At 55.6% G+C, this 16794-nt stretch overlaps 2 protein-coding genes across 2 annotated transcripts in view; both read left to right on the top strand.

The window, feature by feature from the left end:
• Positions 1-848: 848 nt before the first annotated feature.
• LOC149523873 (sialidase-2-like) overlaps positions 849-16794 on the top strand; it is a 33757-nt gene continuing 17811 nt past the window's right edge. The window contains exons 1-2 of the mRNA XM_089780884.1: positions 849-2192; positions 2352-2449. The gene's annotated coding sequence lies outside the window, so the exon portion shown is untranslated. The remainder of the gene's footprint in view (positions 2193-2351; positions 2450-16794) is intronic.
• LOC149523874 (uncharacterized) lies at positions 12523-14418 on the top strand. The gene is made up of 2 exons (XM_089780883.1): positions 12523-13444; positions 13640-14418. The coding sequence occupies exons 1-2, from the start codon at positions 12895-12897 to the stop codon at positions 14248-14250; spliced, it is 1161 nt and encodes a 386-aa protein (XP_089637009.1). The 5' UTR covers positions 12523-12894; the 3' UTR covers positions 14251-14418.

The raw sequence follows: 16794 nt of genomic DNA, 5'->3' as shown, positions 1-16794 counted from the left end.
TTCTCTTCTGTCTCTACAGCTGCACCAGCTGCTCGTGCAGGGCGCACCACCAGCACGGAGCAGGAGTACCGGGACCAGCACCTGGGGGCCCTGCGAGTCGTGCACCGCACACTACAGGCCTGGATGTGGGAAGACCTGCAGGTCCGCCACGAGCTGCTGGCTGAGGTCCGAGGGCTGAGCACCAACCTGCAGCTCCTGCTGCAGAGCATGGTGCCCCGTGCTGGTCCTGCGCCTGCTGCCCCCCCAACTGCTGTCCCTCCCCCCACTCCTGCCCCCTCCCACTTCTCCCTCCTCAACCCCCACAACCTCTTCCTCAATGTACACACCCCCCACCTCAACCTCCGCACCCTCCACCCCATCCCCCCGGGGACGCCAAGGCCCCCTCCCTCGCCGTGCTGGGAGGTGATCGGCCCGGCGAGACCCCCACCCCTGATCCTTCAGTTTCCCCACCCCCTCCTTTCCCTTGCTTCCCCCTTTCAGCTCCCTCCTCCCAGTTTTCCCCCTCCCCTCTCCCACCCTCTCTCTTCCCCTCTCCCACCTCCTTTTCCCAGGTTCCCTGAGTTTTGTTAAATAAAGAGAGTTTCTAGTTTTGTCCACACGTTATCTTTATTTTGTACATCAAGAAGAGGGGCTAGGGAAGGGTAAGTGGAAGGAGGTGAGGGAGGAATGGGGCACGAGCCCCCGATGGGGAGGACTGGGCTGGCTCTGCGGGCTTCTGGGGGTGGAAGCTCTCCTGCGGCCCCCCAATTGCCCCCTCTCCCTAGATGGCAGCCTGCGGCAAGTGCAGCCGGGCTGATGGCCGAGTGCTGTGATGTGCCCAGTGTGGGCACTCCGGGCACTCCAAGCCAGGACTGCTTTGCAAGCGGGGCACCCCTGAGAACTGTCTGTCCGGGGTGGGGGTAGGGTCCCTTTAAGCGCAGCCCTGGGCTAGCCTGAGGCAGCATCTCCACGCTCTAAGTCCTCCTCTGATGCCCTGCCGGCACTGCTTCCGGCCATCCTTAACCCTGGTTCAGGGTCCACTTAATGTGGACATGCTAGTTCGAATTAGCAAAATGCTAATTCGAACTAGTTTTTTAGTCTGGATCCGTTAGTTCGAATTAGCTTAGTTCGAATTAACTAATTCGAACTAAGTTAGTTTGAATTAACGTTGTAGTGTAGACGTACCCTTAGTGACATGTTTAGTCTTTTGTCTCGGGTGTCTCAGCCTTCACCTACAATCGAAAGGTTCAGTTCTGGGTGGGCTTCCTGATCCAATTTTGCCGTTTCCTCTAATTGTTATATATGTCCCACCTAGTGGTGTTACCTTATCTACTGCTTCTTCCTGGCCAAAGACATAAACAAGCCATTTCTGTTCTGGATGCGCTTAACCGTTTGAAAGCTTAAGTCCTCACTTCAGCTGCCAACATGCAGTGGAGGTACTCATGGCTAACCGCCCTGGCCTTTAAACATTGTACATGCCTATATGGGTGATAGCTGGATGGCTGGATGTACGTACCCCAACAACCAGAGTATCGGAACTTTGCCATGAGTGCAATCCTGGGTCTGGGCGAGAACAGTAACATTTCATACAACACCTATGTCCTCCCTTAGCGCTTCCCCACACTGGTGCAGGGCAATCCTTGGTTAAATGGAGATGGAACTGGATTTTTCATAGGTACGCCCGGTATATAGGAAGCAGGTAAAGAGGGGCTACTCCATTTAAGGGACTTAAGCAATTCTGGTGATGGACCAAATGCCAATAACCCACCAGAAGGGGCTGGTCTCTTGGCCTGTATTGTGCCAGTGTAGTGCTGGGCGGAGGAGTGGGAATGGCATCCCTTGGCTGTTGTCTCTCCGTGGTACCCTAGACATTAGCACATCTTAGGCCATAGCTACTTTTGTCGCCTGTGACATGGCATCTTCTGGTACCTGAACAATCACAGTCTCTAAAGGCATCATCCCTTCACACCAAGGGGCGGAAACTAATGGAGGGGCAGATCTCCTCCTTTTGGGCTCCACATGCCTCAGCCTTTACATCACCAGTCACCTCCTCTGAGACAACACAGGACTCCACCTCCTGCTGTTCCACCCTTTTCTATTCGTCATCTGCTGACAGCTACATCACTGCTGAAGGCCTTTTATAACTCTCCTGGAGTTCCTGAGACTCAGTCCCTGACTCCACTCCTGGGGTGCTGTGTCAGCGACAGCCTGAGGTAACGTCTCACCCTGCTTCTAGTAGCCGGCCCCACAGGTTGCTCTCTCTGTCTGCGCCACCACTGGAGAGGGGAACCGACGCTCCATCCTCCTCTAATGGGACCCTCTCTCCTAATCCATGTCACTTTCTGTACCTCTCTGCTTGCTCTTTCTCGCAGGGCACGTGAGGCAGCATTTATGTAGCCAGAGCCGTCACCAGGCACCTTCATCACTAAATTTGGAGCAACACCTCCAAAATGGATCACCCAGGAAGCAGGTAAGAGCGGGGTTGGTCCAGCCGAGTGAGGTGGCCTGGTGCATTTGGAGGGAGGCTGCTGCAGTGCTGCTGTCTCTCTGGGAAGGGCTGGGTGGGACAACCCCTCGGTGAGTCCCCCCCTGCCACTGGGATGAGGTGAGCTGGGCCAGGCAGCGTCAGCTTGCGTGGGACCCTGTTTTACAGGCTCCTCTGCCTGGCAAGTCACAGGGTGATGTCGTTCTTCTCCCCCAGACCTGCAAAGTGGAGCCCCCCAACCCCTGGCTCCCTGCTGCCCGGCTCTGAGTGCAGCCCCCACCCCGCAGAGCGTCCCGCCCGCTGGACCTGGGGAGCTGGTGCTCCAGCTGGCTGCTGAGCAAGTGAAAGTGACTCACTGGGCAGCCAGCCCGAGGGCTCGGGGCGTCCCGGCTGAGTGACCCGGGGGCTGCAGGGAGCGCAGATCAGAGCGCAGCTTGCAGCGCCGGGCGGAGGCGGGGGGGGGGCGGGGCAGTGCGGAGCCGGGTCCCTGAGCAAAGCCCCCCCTGTGCCCCAGTCACCGGCTCTGCGTGCGTCTGGCCCCGCGCTACCGCATCGCGCTTCCCAGCTCCCGGTCCCCTTCCCGCTGCCACCAGGGTCGGTTTGGAGCCGCGGCCGCTCGCTCCTGCCGCTGACCCGGCTCCTCCTCCATCTCTCACTCGCGCGTCTCCGGCACCGAGCGCAGCGCTCCCCGACCGGCCCGGAGCCCTTGTGAGCTCGGCGCCGCTTCCCCTTCCCTGCAGCTCGCTGGGTTCCCCGAGTGGATGTGAAGGGTAACAGCTTTCTACAGGCTGGTTAGCAAGAAGAAGGTGAGCAGAGAGGGTGGGACCCCTGCTGGATGAAGGAGGTAACCTAGTGACCAGGGGCAGCAGGTCTGTATAATTTGTGGTGCTTCCCCCAATTAGCCATGCCTCTGGAGGTAACACCGGGGGGGCAAGATGGACATGTGACCAGAAGTAAAAGGTGTCATGTCACCCCTCTTGAAGGGCTTTTCTCACCATCCTCCTACCAACAGGGATTAGTTTGGCCCCCACCATACCCTCCATGCAACTATCCTGCAATTGCATTAACCCAGTGTGTGTGACATTGACTCAGGGGCAGAGAGGCTGGGGGAAGTGTTCCCTCTAAGGCTATGTCTACACTCGGGCTTCTTGCACAAGTACAGCTATTCTTGTGCAAGAACCCACAGAGCATCCATGCTGCCCACCTGCTCTTGTGCAAGGAAATTTACAGTAGGCGTGGGAAGAGAGGGCATCTTGTGCAAGAGAGCTTACACCTGTTAGAAAAGAGTGTAGCTCTTGCGCAAGAGGGCAGTGTGGATGCTCGGCAGGAATTTCTTGCGCAAGAAACCCCAATGGCTAAAATGTCCATTGGAACTTTCTTGCGCAAGAGAGCGTCCACACTGCCATGGATGCTCTTGTGCAAACGCACAGCTCGCACATGGCAGTGTGGACGTGTTCTTGCACAAGACCCCTTGCCCAAGATGTTCTTGGGCAAGAAGCTGCCAGTGAAGACATAGCCTAAGAGCAGAATACTTCCATGAGCAGAATGAATTTTGTGTTGTGCACCAGTTCTGAGTTCATGTGGCTTGTTTGGATGTGCCACTGTGGCACCCAAGTTATTAATAAATCTCATATAAATCATTGAGGGGGGGGCTCAGGGCTGTACCCAACCCCCGCCCCGCCGCCAGCGCTACCTCCCGCTGGCCGCTTGATCTTCCCCAGCAAGCCCCGCTGCACCCCCTGCCATCTCTGCTTCCAGCGGCCAGTTCTCCCTTCCTCCTCCTGAGATCCCCTGGCGAGCCCCACTCCGCCTGACCTCCTCTCCCCACCGACCAGCTTAGCTTCCCGTCAGTCGCCCCCCCCCCACACGATCTGCCCCAGTCAGCCTCCAACCCCTCCTCCCCGCCAGCTCTGCTTTCTGGCCCCCCTCCTCCTGGCCAGCGCCCCTCCCCTCCTGGCCGGTCTCCCCGCTCCCCCATGAAGTGTGGCCCGTATATTTTTAAGCCTACCTGGTAACCCTATTGATCGGTGCTGGACCCCTGGAGCACAGCCTCCTCTTCCGGCACGTCTGCCCTCCCCAGGTGTTCTGGTGGCCTCCTGGGATAAGCAGGGGGCTCCTGCAGGCTGGCTGGCCGCTCACTCTCCGCCTTCCCGCCTTTTATCCATCTCCGCCTTTTTTAAACACTGGCACCTTCTTCCAGCACTGGCATGCCCTCGGCTGGCCAGGTCTCCCCTGGGTCCGTCAGCCCGCCGGTTCTGGCCCAGCCGGCGTGTGCATGCACTGGATGGGGATTCTCCGCTGGCCACCCCTGCGCATGCACCGCAAGCCCAAAATGGTGGCTGCCTGCCAGCCATGAGTGTATCACCACCAGCACGGCTAGTGTGCGGGGGGAGGGAGGGGAGCCCCCATCACAGGGACTTTCTGGGGACGGAGGACGCTTGGGGGGACTGGCAGGTGGGGGCTGGGGACTGCTCCAGGCAGGGCCGGGGGAGAGACCCAGCTCCAAATATTAGTGGAGCAGGGCCCCCGGCTCTGGATATTGCTGGAGCCTGGGCACCACGAGTCCATATAATTCGCCGTCCATGTTAGTGACAGATGATGTGTGGAAAGCTGAAGTACTCAGTGCTTTCTTTGCCTCTGTATTCATGGACAAGGTCAGCACCCGGACAAATGCGCTATATGGGACAAAGATGGACAGCCCTTGGTGGGGAAAGAACAGGTTAAGGACTATTTAGAAAAGCTAAACGTACACAGATCCCTGGGACCTGATTTAATGCATCCTAGGGTACAGAGGCAGTTGGTAAACGTCATTGAGGAGCCTTTGACCATTATCTTTGAATAGTCGGGAGACAGGGAGAAATCCCAGATGATTGGAAAAAGGCAAATGTAGTGCCCATCTTTAAGAAAGGGAAGAAGGACAATCCAGGGAACTCCAGACCTTAGTCCCTGGAAAAATCATGGAGGGGATCCTCAAGGAATCCATTCTGAAGCACTTGAAGAGGGGAAAGTGATTAGGGATAGTCAACATGGATTCACCAAGGGCAATTCATGCCTGACCAATCTTACTAGCTTCCATGATGAGGTAACTGGCTCTGTGGACGTGGGAAAGTCAGTGGATGTGATATACCTTGACTTTAGCAAAGCTTTTGATACGGTCTCCCACAATATTCTTGCCAGCAAGTTGAGGGAATATGGATTGGATAAATGGACTGTGAGATGGATAGAAAGCTGGCTAGACTGTTGGGCCCAATGGGTAAGTGATCAATGGTTTGATGTCAGGTTGGCGGCCGGTTTCTAGCGGAGTGCCCCCAGGATCAGTTCTAGGAACAATTATGTTCAACATCTTTATTAATGACCTGGATTAGGGGATGGATTGCACTCTCAGCAAGCCTTCAGCTTCCTGAAGGGAGGTTCCAAAGAGGATGGAGAGAGGCTCTTCACAGCAGTCATGGATGGCAGAACAAGGAGCAATGGTCTCAAGTTACAGTGGGGGAGGTTCAGGTTGGATATTAGGTAAAACTATTTCACTAGGAAGGTGGTGAAGCACTGGAATGGGTTACCTAGGGAGGTGGTGGCAACTTTCTCCCGCTCTTCCTTCCCCAGCTCAGCCTCTTTGCTTCTGCTCTGCTCCCACGTGGAACCCCCGACTCACAAAACTCCCTGGGTGGCAACATTCAGAGATCCTATCCACAACTCTGAGTCCTATGAGCCTTCCCCATGTTTCTGAGTGTGTTTTCTGGCAACATTTCCCAAAGGCAGACTGCAGACAACTCCCCTAGACTCTACTTTTGTCCCTCTTTGAGTCATCTGAATACTTAATGTTCTTACATACATCTCACTACGTACTTTGATGTGGGTCTGTCTATGCAGCTGTGAGCCTGTTTGCTCAAGCACCCTAAACCAAACAAGCTAGAACCACCACATTTTGTATGCTGCTTCCTCTTACTTTTTCAAGGGCAGGTTTCACTGTTCCTGGAAAACAGGCAGTACTGGGAATTGGACTGTTTTCAACAACATGGAAAGGAAGGGGACAGAGAAAGGAGGAATGCGGAAGGGAGGGGCACAGAGAGGAGGGATGTGATACTGGGAGTGGCCACTGGGGGCAGCTGCTGCTCCAGGAGATGGGCCAGAAGGGCTGGGGCTCCAACATCTTGCCTACCTGAACACTGTAAGGAGCGCCCCCCCCCCCGGCCCAAACCTAGATCTAGACCCCTCTCCTGTGGAGACACAAGTAGTTGCCTCCCTCCATTCACAAGACTGACCATTAACTGCTACCCTCTGTTTCCTAGTAATAGAGATGTAGCCTGGTTAGTCTGGTGTAGCTGAAACAAAAGACAGGACTATGCAGCACTTTAAAGACTGACAAGATGGTTTATTAGGTGATGAGCTTTCGTGGGCCAGACCCACTTCCTCAGATCAAATAGTGGAAGAAAATTGCAGGGGGGGGGGGGCTCTGCCATCTTGCCTGCCAGCACATTGTAAGGAGCCCCCCATTCCAAATCTAGAGCTAGACCTCCCTCCTGTGGAGACACAAGTAGTTGCCTCCCTCCATTCACAAAACTGAGCATTAACTGCTACCCTCTGTTTCCCTGTCTTTTAACCAGTTATCAGTCCATGAAAGAACCTTCGCTCTTATCCCGTGAAACTTACTTTAGTCATGAGAGTTTGGTGAGGGACCTTGCAAAGGTTTTCTGAACATCTAAGTACATTATAGCCCCTGGATCCCCCTTCTCCACATGCTTGTAGACACCCTCAAAGAACTCTGGTGAAACATGATTTCCCTTTACAGAAACCATGTTGACTTTTCCCCAATGAATTATGTGCATCTGTGTGTCTGAGAATTCTGTTCTTTACTATAGTCTCAACTAATTTGCCCGGTCTGGATGTTAGACTTACCAGTCTGTAATCGCCAGGATCCACTCTGGTGCCCTTTTTAAAGATTAGCATCATGTTAACTAACTTCCAGTCATTTGGTACAGAAGACGTTTTAAAGGTTAGCTTACAATCCACAATTAGTAGTTCCCCAGTTTCACATCTGGGTTCCTTCAGAGCTCTTGGATGAATGCCTTCTGGTCCTGGTGACTTGTTACTGTTAAGTTTATCAATTTGTTCCAAAACCTCCTCTAATGACTCCTCAAGGGCAGTTCCTGGGAGTTGTCACCTAAAAAGACTGGCTCAGGTTTGGGAATCTCCCTCACGCCTTCAGCCGTGAAGACTGATGCAAAGAATTCATTTAGTTTCTCTGAAATGAACTTAGCGTTGTTGATTTGGTTATTACTTGTAGGCTATGTCTACATTGGCAAAATTTTCCACAAATACTTTTAACGCAAGAGTTTTTGCGCTAAAGTATTTGCGCAAGAGAGCGTCTACACTGGAATGTGCTTTTGCGCAAAAGCATCCGTGCCAGTGCAGATGTTCTCTTGCGCAAGAAAGCTCCGATAGCCATTTTTGCCATTGGGCTGTCTTGCGCAAGAAATTCATGTTGCCTGTCTACACTGTCTACACTGGCCTCTTGCTCAAGAACACTTGGCCAAGAGGGCTTATTCCTAAGTGGGAGCGTCATAGTTCTTGCACAAGAAGCACTGATTTCTTACATTAGAACATCAGTGTTCTTGCGCAAGAACTCGCGGCCTGTGTAGACAGGTGGCAAGATTTTGCGCAAAAGCGGCTGCTTTTCAGCAAAATCTTGCCAATGCCGACACAGCCATAGAGGTTTTGGCTAGCTGTTCTTTAAACTCTTTTTCAGCCTTTCTAATTTTATTTTTACACTTAATTTGACAGAGTTTATGCTCCTTTCCATATTCCTCACTAGGATTTATTTTTCACTTTTTAAATGATGCCTTTTCATCTCCCATTGCTTCTTGTACTTGGTTGTTAAGCGACGATGGCATTTTTTGGGCTCTCACTGTGTTTTTTAATTTGGGGTATACATTTAAGTTGAGTCTCTATTATTGTGTCTTTGCAAAGTTTCCATACAGTTTGTTGGGATTTCACTTTTTGGCACCGCACCTTTTAATTTCTGTTTAACTAGCTTCCTCATTTTGTGTAGTTCTCCTTTCTGAAATTAAATGCCACAGTGATGGGCTGCGGGGGTGTTTCTCCCCTCACAGGAACGCTACATATTATTATCTTATGGTCACTATTTCCAAGCGGTCCAGCTATATTCACCTCTCGCATCAGAGCCTGTGCTTCCCATAGGACTAAATCTAGAATTGCCTCTCCTCTTGGGGAAGGCGGAAGGAAAGGACGTGCTGGGGGCGGGCTCCTTACAGCCCAGTGGGAGAGGGCTGATGAAGGACAGTGTTCTTCCCAGGCTGGAAGGGGAAAGTGCCAAAGCAGCATTATGGAGGAAAGGCGAGACAGAGGCCAGAACTGCCCATAGGCCCAGGACCTCCAGTGGCTGGAAGGGGGCTTGCAGACCCTTCACCACCAGGCCCCTCTCCATGGTCTCCTGAGCAGTGGTCTCCAATGCTAGGAAGAAAACTAACTTCCCATAGGAGGCCGCTACCATGGCCGTGGGCCCTGCTGCCCTCACACGTGGGTCTCCACGTGGGGCAAGGCAAGCAGCAGATGCTGGGTTTCCTGGTGAGAGTTGGAAGGGGCTCCAGCTAGCAGGGATGGAAGTGGAGGTGGAGGCCAGGAGTGATGATGTAGGGGTGGGTGGAAGGGGGGCACTGTCACCTGGGCATGTGCCCTGAGTGTTGGAAGAGGGGCGCCCCCAGAGCTGGTGGTGGGAAGAACAGGAAGAGGAGGGAGCTGGGGCTAATGGTAGGAATGTGGCAGAGGGGACAGCCCCTGGTAGGGGGAGTTTAGCTTTTTTGATGAGGCCTTTGCCCATCAGTGCATGGGTCCTTCCTGCTTTCGGGGGAGGTGGGTGCTTTCCCAGAGACAGGGGAGCTTGAGAGCATGGTAACAGCAGAGCCCACTGTGCCTGTCACCGCCGATGCCATAGAGGGAGCAAGGACAGGCCGTTGGGCAGCAGCCGTCGAGGTGACAGCCCCAGGGGAGGGGTCAAGAGGGTCAGGAGGAGGGGGCAGTGGGTTTCCACCTGCAGTTTCCCCACGACAGTCAGTTGGATGGGGATGAATGCAGGGGGAGGGGACAGAGCCAAGTAACATCGTTAACAGGTGAGAAAGAGAACAGTGTCCATTTTAACTCTTTCCTTGCTCCTCCTTCGCCTCAAACAGGTGACACTCTCATTGCCTGTTAGAGGTGCTGCTGCCTGAGGGCCCCTCTGTTGTGTGGTTCGGATATTAGATATGAAAGGAGCCAGTAGACACCAAGGATAAACTGTATTCCTAACGTTCTTATGCACAGATAAGTAAAGTAAAACAATGCAAAGTTACACGGATCTGTGTCAATGAATGGGGTACGTAACACAGACAGTATAACACCTACACCTAGGACAATACACAAGATATACAATGTTAAGGCTATGGCTATACATATACTTATTTCTATTGATCACACACAGTTCCACCATTAAGACCTCTGCTATTATCAGGTGGCAGGTCGTGGCCTCTTTGTTACCCCACATGCAGAGGCATCCACAATGGATTGGTCAGTAGGAACAGGCACAGCTTCTAGTTGCAGCAAGTAAGGTAGTGGGGACACCTTACCCAATCCCTCCCACCGAGTGTCTTTTCTACACCTATATTTATACTCGACTGGGTCATTTCTAGTAAAATCAACCAATTCATTAGGTATTGTATATGCCCATGTTTGGGTTACATCCTGCAATTCAAACTGTACTATACTTGATTGACAGTTGTATGGCTGAATCTAATCTAATCTAATCTAATCTAATCTAATCTAATCTAATCTAATCTAATTAATTTTATTAGAAATATTATGTACCAGTACCAAGTTTCTCCCAATGTTCTTGCCATGGTGTCTTATTAGAAACCAGGTTCGTCCCAACGTTCTTGGCACGGTGTCTTATTAGAAACCGGGTTCGTCCCAACGTTCTTGGCATGGTGTCATTAGAAACCGGGTTCGTCCCAACGTTTTTGGCATGGTGTCTTATTAGAGACCGGATTCCTCCCAACGTTCTTGGCATGGTGTCTTATTAGAAACCGGGTTCCTCCCTTGTTCTTGGCATGGTGTCTTATTAGAAACCGGGTTCCTCCCTTGTTCTTGGCATGGTGTCTTATTAGAAACCGGGTTCCTCCCAATGTTCTTTGCAACGTTTCACTATATCATACTCTCTGTGCAAAATTGTTTAAAGCACTCCTGACTCTCAAAGGTCCCAGCTCTCGACCTGGCCTGTGTGCATACGTGCACCAGACTTGAGTCAGGCCTGAGTTTGCTTTGTTAAAAATCTGCACTTTGGGCAAGACGGCCATCGTTAGTCTGGTCAGGGTAGTGCCAGACAATGCAGACATTATTATTCTGGTCAAGATGCGGTTGTCCAGGCTCCCCTACACCTTCCCCTTGTTTCTTGTGTTCCTGGCATTTGGAAGGGGGATGGTGAGCCTGCAGCAGCGGGAGGCTGGCCAAGGCGCACTTGTGTGAGAGATCTGGGTTTTGCTAATGCTGCAGCTAAGGAGAATGTTTAATTTAAATTATTAAATGGAATAAGTGTTTTAACTTTCTCATGTTAATTGAAGAAACTTCATTTTAAATTAAGTGAAATATTAATATATGTCCTACACAAAAGGTTTCAATGTTTTCTTTATTCAGGGCAGGTGTACAGAACCTTTTTTGAGTCAGGGGCCACTGACCCACAGAAAAATCACTTGGGGACCACACCAGTGAGATGCAAGATACTACTCCAAAATCCCCCGACCTTCACTGACGTGGCTCCCAACTGGGAGACCTCACTGCTCTGGTACTCCAGACCCATGGAATGAGGGGGAGGGTGGGAGAGGAGTGAGGTTTAGGGCTTCCCATAGGCCAAATTTGTTCTTTTGGATTTCTTGAGTATGTGGATTCTGTGGACCCCCCTAGGCTCTGGGTTGGAGACAAAAATGAGGGGTCCAGAGTGCGGACAGGGCTGCCAGTGAGTGGGATAGAGATGGAGGCGCAGGATCTGGGTGGGAGGTGGGGTGGAAGCAGAGGAGGAAGGGTGCAGGAGAAGGCTGAGAGTTGGGAAGAGCAAGGGAGGGTGCAGTGTGTGGCCAAGAGGGCGGGTAGAGTGTGTGGCCAGAAGGGAGGGTGCAGAAGTGGGCTGGGGAGTGCAGTGTCTGGGCATGAGGGGAAGGGGGGCACTTACCTTGTGAACCTCTCTGCTCCCAGGCACTGTATCCCAGGCACAGATTCCAGCCAATGGGAGCAGTGGAGAAAGCCTCCAGGCTGTGCATCCGGGCATTGCTGTTCCCCCAGCCCGGGGAGGGGAAGAGAGAATGGCAGTGTGCAGAACTACTTTTGGCTCCATTTCTTTCCCACAAATTGGATCTGGAGGGAAGTCTCAGGGCTTTCTCCCTCCCTCCAGGGGTGGGCTGACCTGGAGGGATACCTGGAATTTCCCGGTGGGCTGTCGTATCCACCTGTAATGGGGTGCCGTTGCCCCGCACTCTGAGCAGTTCTGCTTCTGCGCTGCATGCGGCGTACGGAGCCCGATATGTCGCTTGTGCCACATGCTGTACATGATGCAGGGAAAGGGGAGGGGCTTGAGGGGCATGCAGGGGGGGCGTCATGCGGAGGGTTGGACAGAAGGCGCAGGGCGGGAGATATAAAAGGGAAGCTGTGACAGGAAAAGGGGGAGGCAAGGGAGCGAGCGAGGGACACAAGGCAGAGGTGATTGGGAAGGGTGAGCAAGGGGAGGCCTGTGTGCTGCAGGGGTGAAGGCTGCATTGATTTAAGGCAGCAGCCAAAGGGGTGGGAGTTCAAAGCCCCATCTGCTGTCCTTGGGGAGGATGCCATTTCCCGGGCCTATTTTGATTGCCAGTCCGTCCCTGCCTCTCTCCCCCCGGTGGGAATCTGACGCTGATGCTCCAAACCTGGGGGAGAAGGGACTCTAGGCTGGAGGGAGGGAGGAAGTGGGGAGCTGTGGACCTCTTAGAAGGGGGCCACAGGCCAGTAGTGGTGTGCAGCTCACAGTCTGAGACTCACTCTCTATGGGTATGTCTACACTAGAAAGTTAGTTCGAACTAACTTTCCTATGCGCTACACTAGCGCTCCGTTAGTTCGAACTTAATTCGAACTAACGGAGCGCTTAGTTCGAACTAGGTAAACCTCATTTTACGAGGACTAACGCCTAGTTCGAACTAGCTAGTTCGAACTAAGGGCTGTGTAGCCCTTTAGTTCGAACTAGTGGGAGGCTAAGGCTTCCCAGGTTTCCCTGGTGGCCACTCTGGCCAACACCAGGGAAACTCTATTGCCCCCCTCCCGGCCCCGGAGCCCTTAAAGGGCCACGGGCTGGCTACTCACTTTGTGCCAGTTGCAAGGCTGCCAGCACCCGTGCCTGCACAGCCTGCACCTGCCACACCATGAGCCAGCCATCCGAGGGCTCCCAGCCCTCCACTGCTCCCCACGACCAGCCTGGCGGCTCCCGGGAGCCTGCCCGGGGGCGCACAAGGCGGGCGCCCGCCTGGTCAAGTGCGGAGATCGTGGACCTCATCGAGGTTTGGGGGGAAGCCTCAAATGTCCACGATCTCCGCACTAGCCACCGGAACGCGGCCGTCTATGGACGCATGGCTGCCAGCCTGGCCGCCAGGGGCCACCAGCGCAGCCGGGAGCAGGTGCGCTGCAAGATTAAAGACTTGCGGCAGTCCTACTCCCGGGCCTGCCTGCCAGGGGCTGACCCGGAGGCCTGCCCCCACTTCCATGCCCTGGACCGCATCCTGGGGCCTCATGCCGTCCCTGCCCCCCGGGACGTGATTGACCCCGGGGCAGAGGGACCGCTCCTGGACACCGAGGAGGAGCAAGAGGGCTCTGAGAGCCAGGAGCCTGCTGCCAGCCTTCCCAGGACCCGGGACCCCCGAGGCACCCCACAGAGCCGCTCGCCTGCATCATCAGAGGCCGGGGAGGCGTCCACCTGTGAGTACCCTCGTGTTCCCCTTATGTGTACGGGGGGCTGGGGCGAGAGGGAGCCCCGGGACCGTGCGCCTGGGCCTTGCCCACCACGGAGCAGCAGCTGGGGATCCTGCAGGGGCCCTGGCCTTGCAGAGGGGAGCTGGGTTTCACACACCTGGGCCCCTGGGGTAATTGACCGCTGGTCTTCTTGCACCACAGCTGCAGCACCAGGGACTGCAGGGCGCACCACACCGCCTGCAGCAGCCGCCCGCGCCCGGGCAAGCAGGACAGCCAGGAACCAGGAGGACTACCAGAGGCGGCATCTCCGGTTCCTGGACCGACAGCTCCGTCTCCAGGACCACTGGGTCCAGGAGGACCTCAGGCTGCGCCAGAGGAGTCTGGAGGCCCTGGAGGAGCAGGGCCGTGCCCTGCGAGGCCACCTCCAGAGCCTGCTAGACCGCTTTCCATTTCCTCCTCCCCCTGCTCCCCCTCTTGCTCCCCCTGCTCCCCCTCTTGCTCCCCCTCTTGCTCCTCCTGCTCCCCCTCTTGCTCCTCCTGCTCCCCCTCTTGCTCCTCTTGCTCCCCCTCTTGCTCCCCCTCTTGCTCCTCCTGCTCCCCCTCTTGCTCCCCCTGCTCCCCCTCTTGCTCCTCCTGCTCCCCCTCTTGCTCCCCCTCTTGCTCCTCCTGCTCCTCCTGCTCCTCCTGCTTCCGCTCCTGCTTCCTCCACACCCCCTGTCCTCTCTGCCCCCCCCTCCACAACCATTCCCCACCGACGCCCCCGGACCCGCAGTGTGGCGAGACGGGAGAGGCACCCAGACTCCCACCCCTGAGCTTTCCTTTCCCTTCCTCCCTTCCCTCCCCTCCCCTCCCAGCTCCCTCGTCCCAGGTTTCCCCCTCCCTTCTCCCACCTTCATTCCTCCCTCCCCCACCCCAGTTCTCTGAAATAAACAGACGTTTTTGTTTGAAAAACAGGTGTCTTTATTGTACAGTAGCTAGGGAGGGGAAAGGGGAAGGGGGGGGGTAGGGTGGAAGAAGGCCCCGGTGGGGCATGCAGGGAGAGGTCAGTCCTCCTCCTCCTCCACCTGGAAGCTCTCCCGCAGGGCTTCCCGGATCCGGATGGCCCCCCGCTGGGCTTCCCGGACGGCGGCGGTGCGGGGCTGACCGTAGTGTCCAGCCATGCGGTCAGCCTCAGCCATCCAGGCTGGCAAGAAAGCCTCCCCCTTCCGCTCACACAAATTGTGGAGCACACAACATGCCGCCACCACGGGAGGGATGTTGTGCTCGGCCAGGTCCAGACGGGTGAGGAGGCATCGAAAGCGGGCTTTCAGTCGCCCGAAGGCCCCCTCCACCACGATGCGGGCCCTGCTCAGCCTGTTATTGAAGGCCTGGCGGGAGGGATTGAGGTGTCCCGTGTAGGGCTTCATGAGCCAGGGCTGCAGTGGGTAGGCGGCATCCCCCACCAGGCAGACGGGCATGTCCACGTCCCCGACCCTGATGTGGCGGTCGGGGAAGAAGGTCCCGTCCTGCAGCCGCTGGCACACGGAGGAGTTCCGGTACACCCGGGCGTCGTGTGCTTTGCCGGACCAGCCCACATTTATGTCCGTCAACTGTCCCCGGTGGTCACATACGGCCTGCAGGATGACGGAGAAGTACCCCTTGCGGTTCACGTACCGGGACGCCTGGTGTTCCGGGGCACGGATGGGGATGTGCGTCCCGTCGATGGCCCCCCCGCAGTTGGGGAAGCCGAGGGCGCCGAATCCCCGGATGACGGCATCCGGGTCGGCGAGGCGGACCACCCTGCGGAGCAGCACCCGGTTGATGGCCTTGACCACCTGCGGAGAGAGACACAGCAAAGCGTCAATCAGTGGGGCGCCCGGGTGGCTGGGAGCGTGCGTGCCCTGGCAGTGCCCCGCGCCCCACTCCCGGAAGCAACCCCCCTGGCGGCGTGTAGTACGGCCGGGACAGCCCGACCCCTCCGGTGCGGGGCGCTTTCGCCTCCTCCCGCCCCCCCCTTTGTCCCTGGGGCGGCCCATCCCCTCCTCGCAGCCCCCCTGCCCCCCGGCTCGGTGGCCGACGAGCGCCGTACCTGCATGAGCACTGCTCCGACAGTGGATCTCCCCACGCCGAACTGGTTCCCGACGGATCGGTAGCTGTCCGGCGTGGAGAGCTTCCAGAGGGCGATGGCCACCCGCTTCTGGAGGGGGATGGCGGGCCTCATGCGAGTGTCCCTTCTTTGCAGGGCAGGGGCGAGCCACTCGCAGAGCTCCAGGAAGGTGTCCCTCCTCATCCTAAAGTTCTGGGTCCACTGTCGGTCGTCCCAGCGCTCCAGGACGATGCGGTCCCACCAGTCGCTGCTGGTGTCCAGACGCCAGATGCGGCGGGGCACGCCGGTGCCGGGGCGCCGCCGCGGCTCCTCCACGGCCCCCAGGGCGGCCAGGCGGAGAGGCAGGGGGCTGACGTTCCCCAGGTGGTGCCAGGCAGCCTCGAGCCATTGCTGGCAGGCTTGCAGCAGCAAGTCCAGAACGTGCACCAGAAGGTGCAGGGCGAGCCGTGGCTCCATGTTGCCACCTGCGGCGGCCCCCCCGAAGGGAAGCACCGACACAGACGGGCACAGAGACCGACGCTTTGCTGTCCCTCGGCGAGGTTGGCAAGCAAGCAGGAAAAGCTGAGAACCGGCTGTCCAGGGGGGGTCCCTTTAAGCACGAGCCTCAGATAGCCTCAGACAGCAGCCACACAAAGCAACTGCTGACCTGATGCCCTGCCAGAACCGGTTTCAGCTGCCCTTAAATGCCCCCCTGCGTCCAATCAGTGTGGACGCGCTAGTTCGAACTAGCAAAACGCTAGTTCGAACTAGTTTTTAGTTCTAGATGCGCTAGTTCGAACTAGCTTAGTTCGAATTAACTAATTCGAACTAAGTTAGTTCGAACTAGCGCTGTAGTGTAGACGTACCCTCAGTGAATTAAGGTGTTTTTCATGCTGTCTCATCTGTCTGTCTTTGTTTCACTTTCTGCGCTCTCCCTGCTGCCTGACATCCTGGGGCAGGTTTAAAGACCCAGGACATGCGAATCCTGCTGCTTTCCTTCTTCTCTGGACAAACATAGGGGCTATGTCTCCCAGGGGCTACGTCTAGACTTCAGGCTTCTTTTGGAAGAAGCTTTTCCGGAAGAGATCTTCCTTAAAATTTCCTTCAAAAGAGAGTGTCTACGCAGCAAAAGCACAAGGGAAAAGCGACCTGAGTTTTCGAAAGCTAATGTCCATGTCGATTGGAGGCATTTAAGTGCTGATTACTGTGGGCGGAGTGGCCACCAGGACACCTGTGCTTTTTTCCTGGAGGTCTCTTCTTTGGAAAAAACACCCTCTTCCCCATCCACACA

The sequence above is a fragment of the Pelodiscus sinensis genome, chromosome 10, assembly GCF_052426305.1.
Source record: "Pelodiscus sinensis isolate ZL-2025 chromosome 10, ASM5242630v1, whole genome shotgun sequence".
Taxonomy (NCBI): Eukaryota; Metazoa; Chordata; order Testudines; family Trionychidae; genus Pelodiscus; species Pelodiscus sinensis.
Note: the sequence above shows the minus strand (reverse complement) of the source record. Positions and strands in the feature narration are given on the sequence as shown.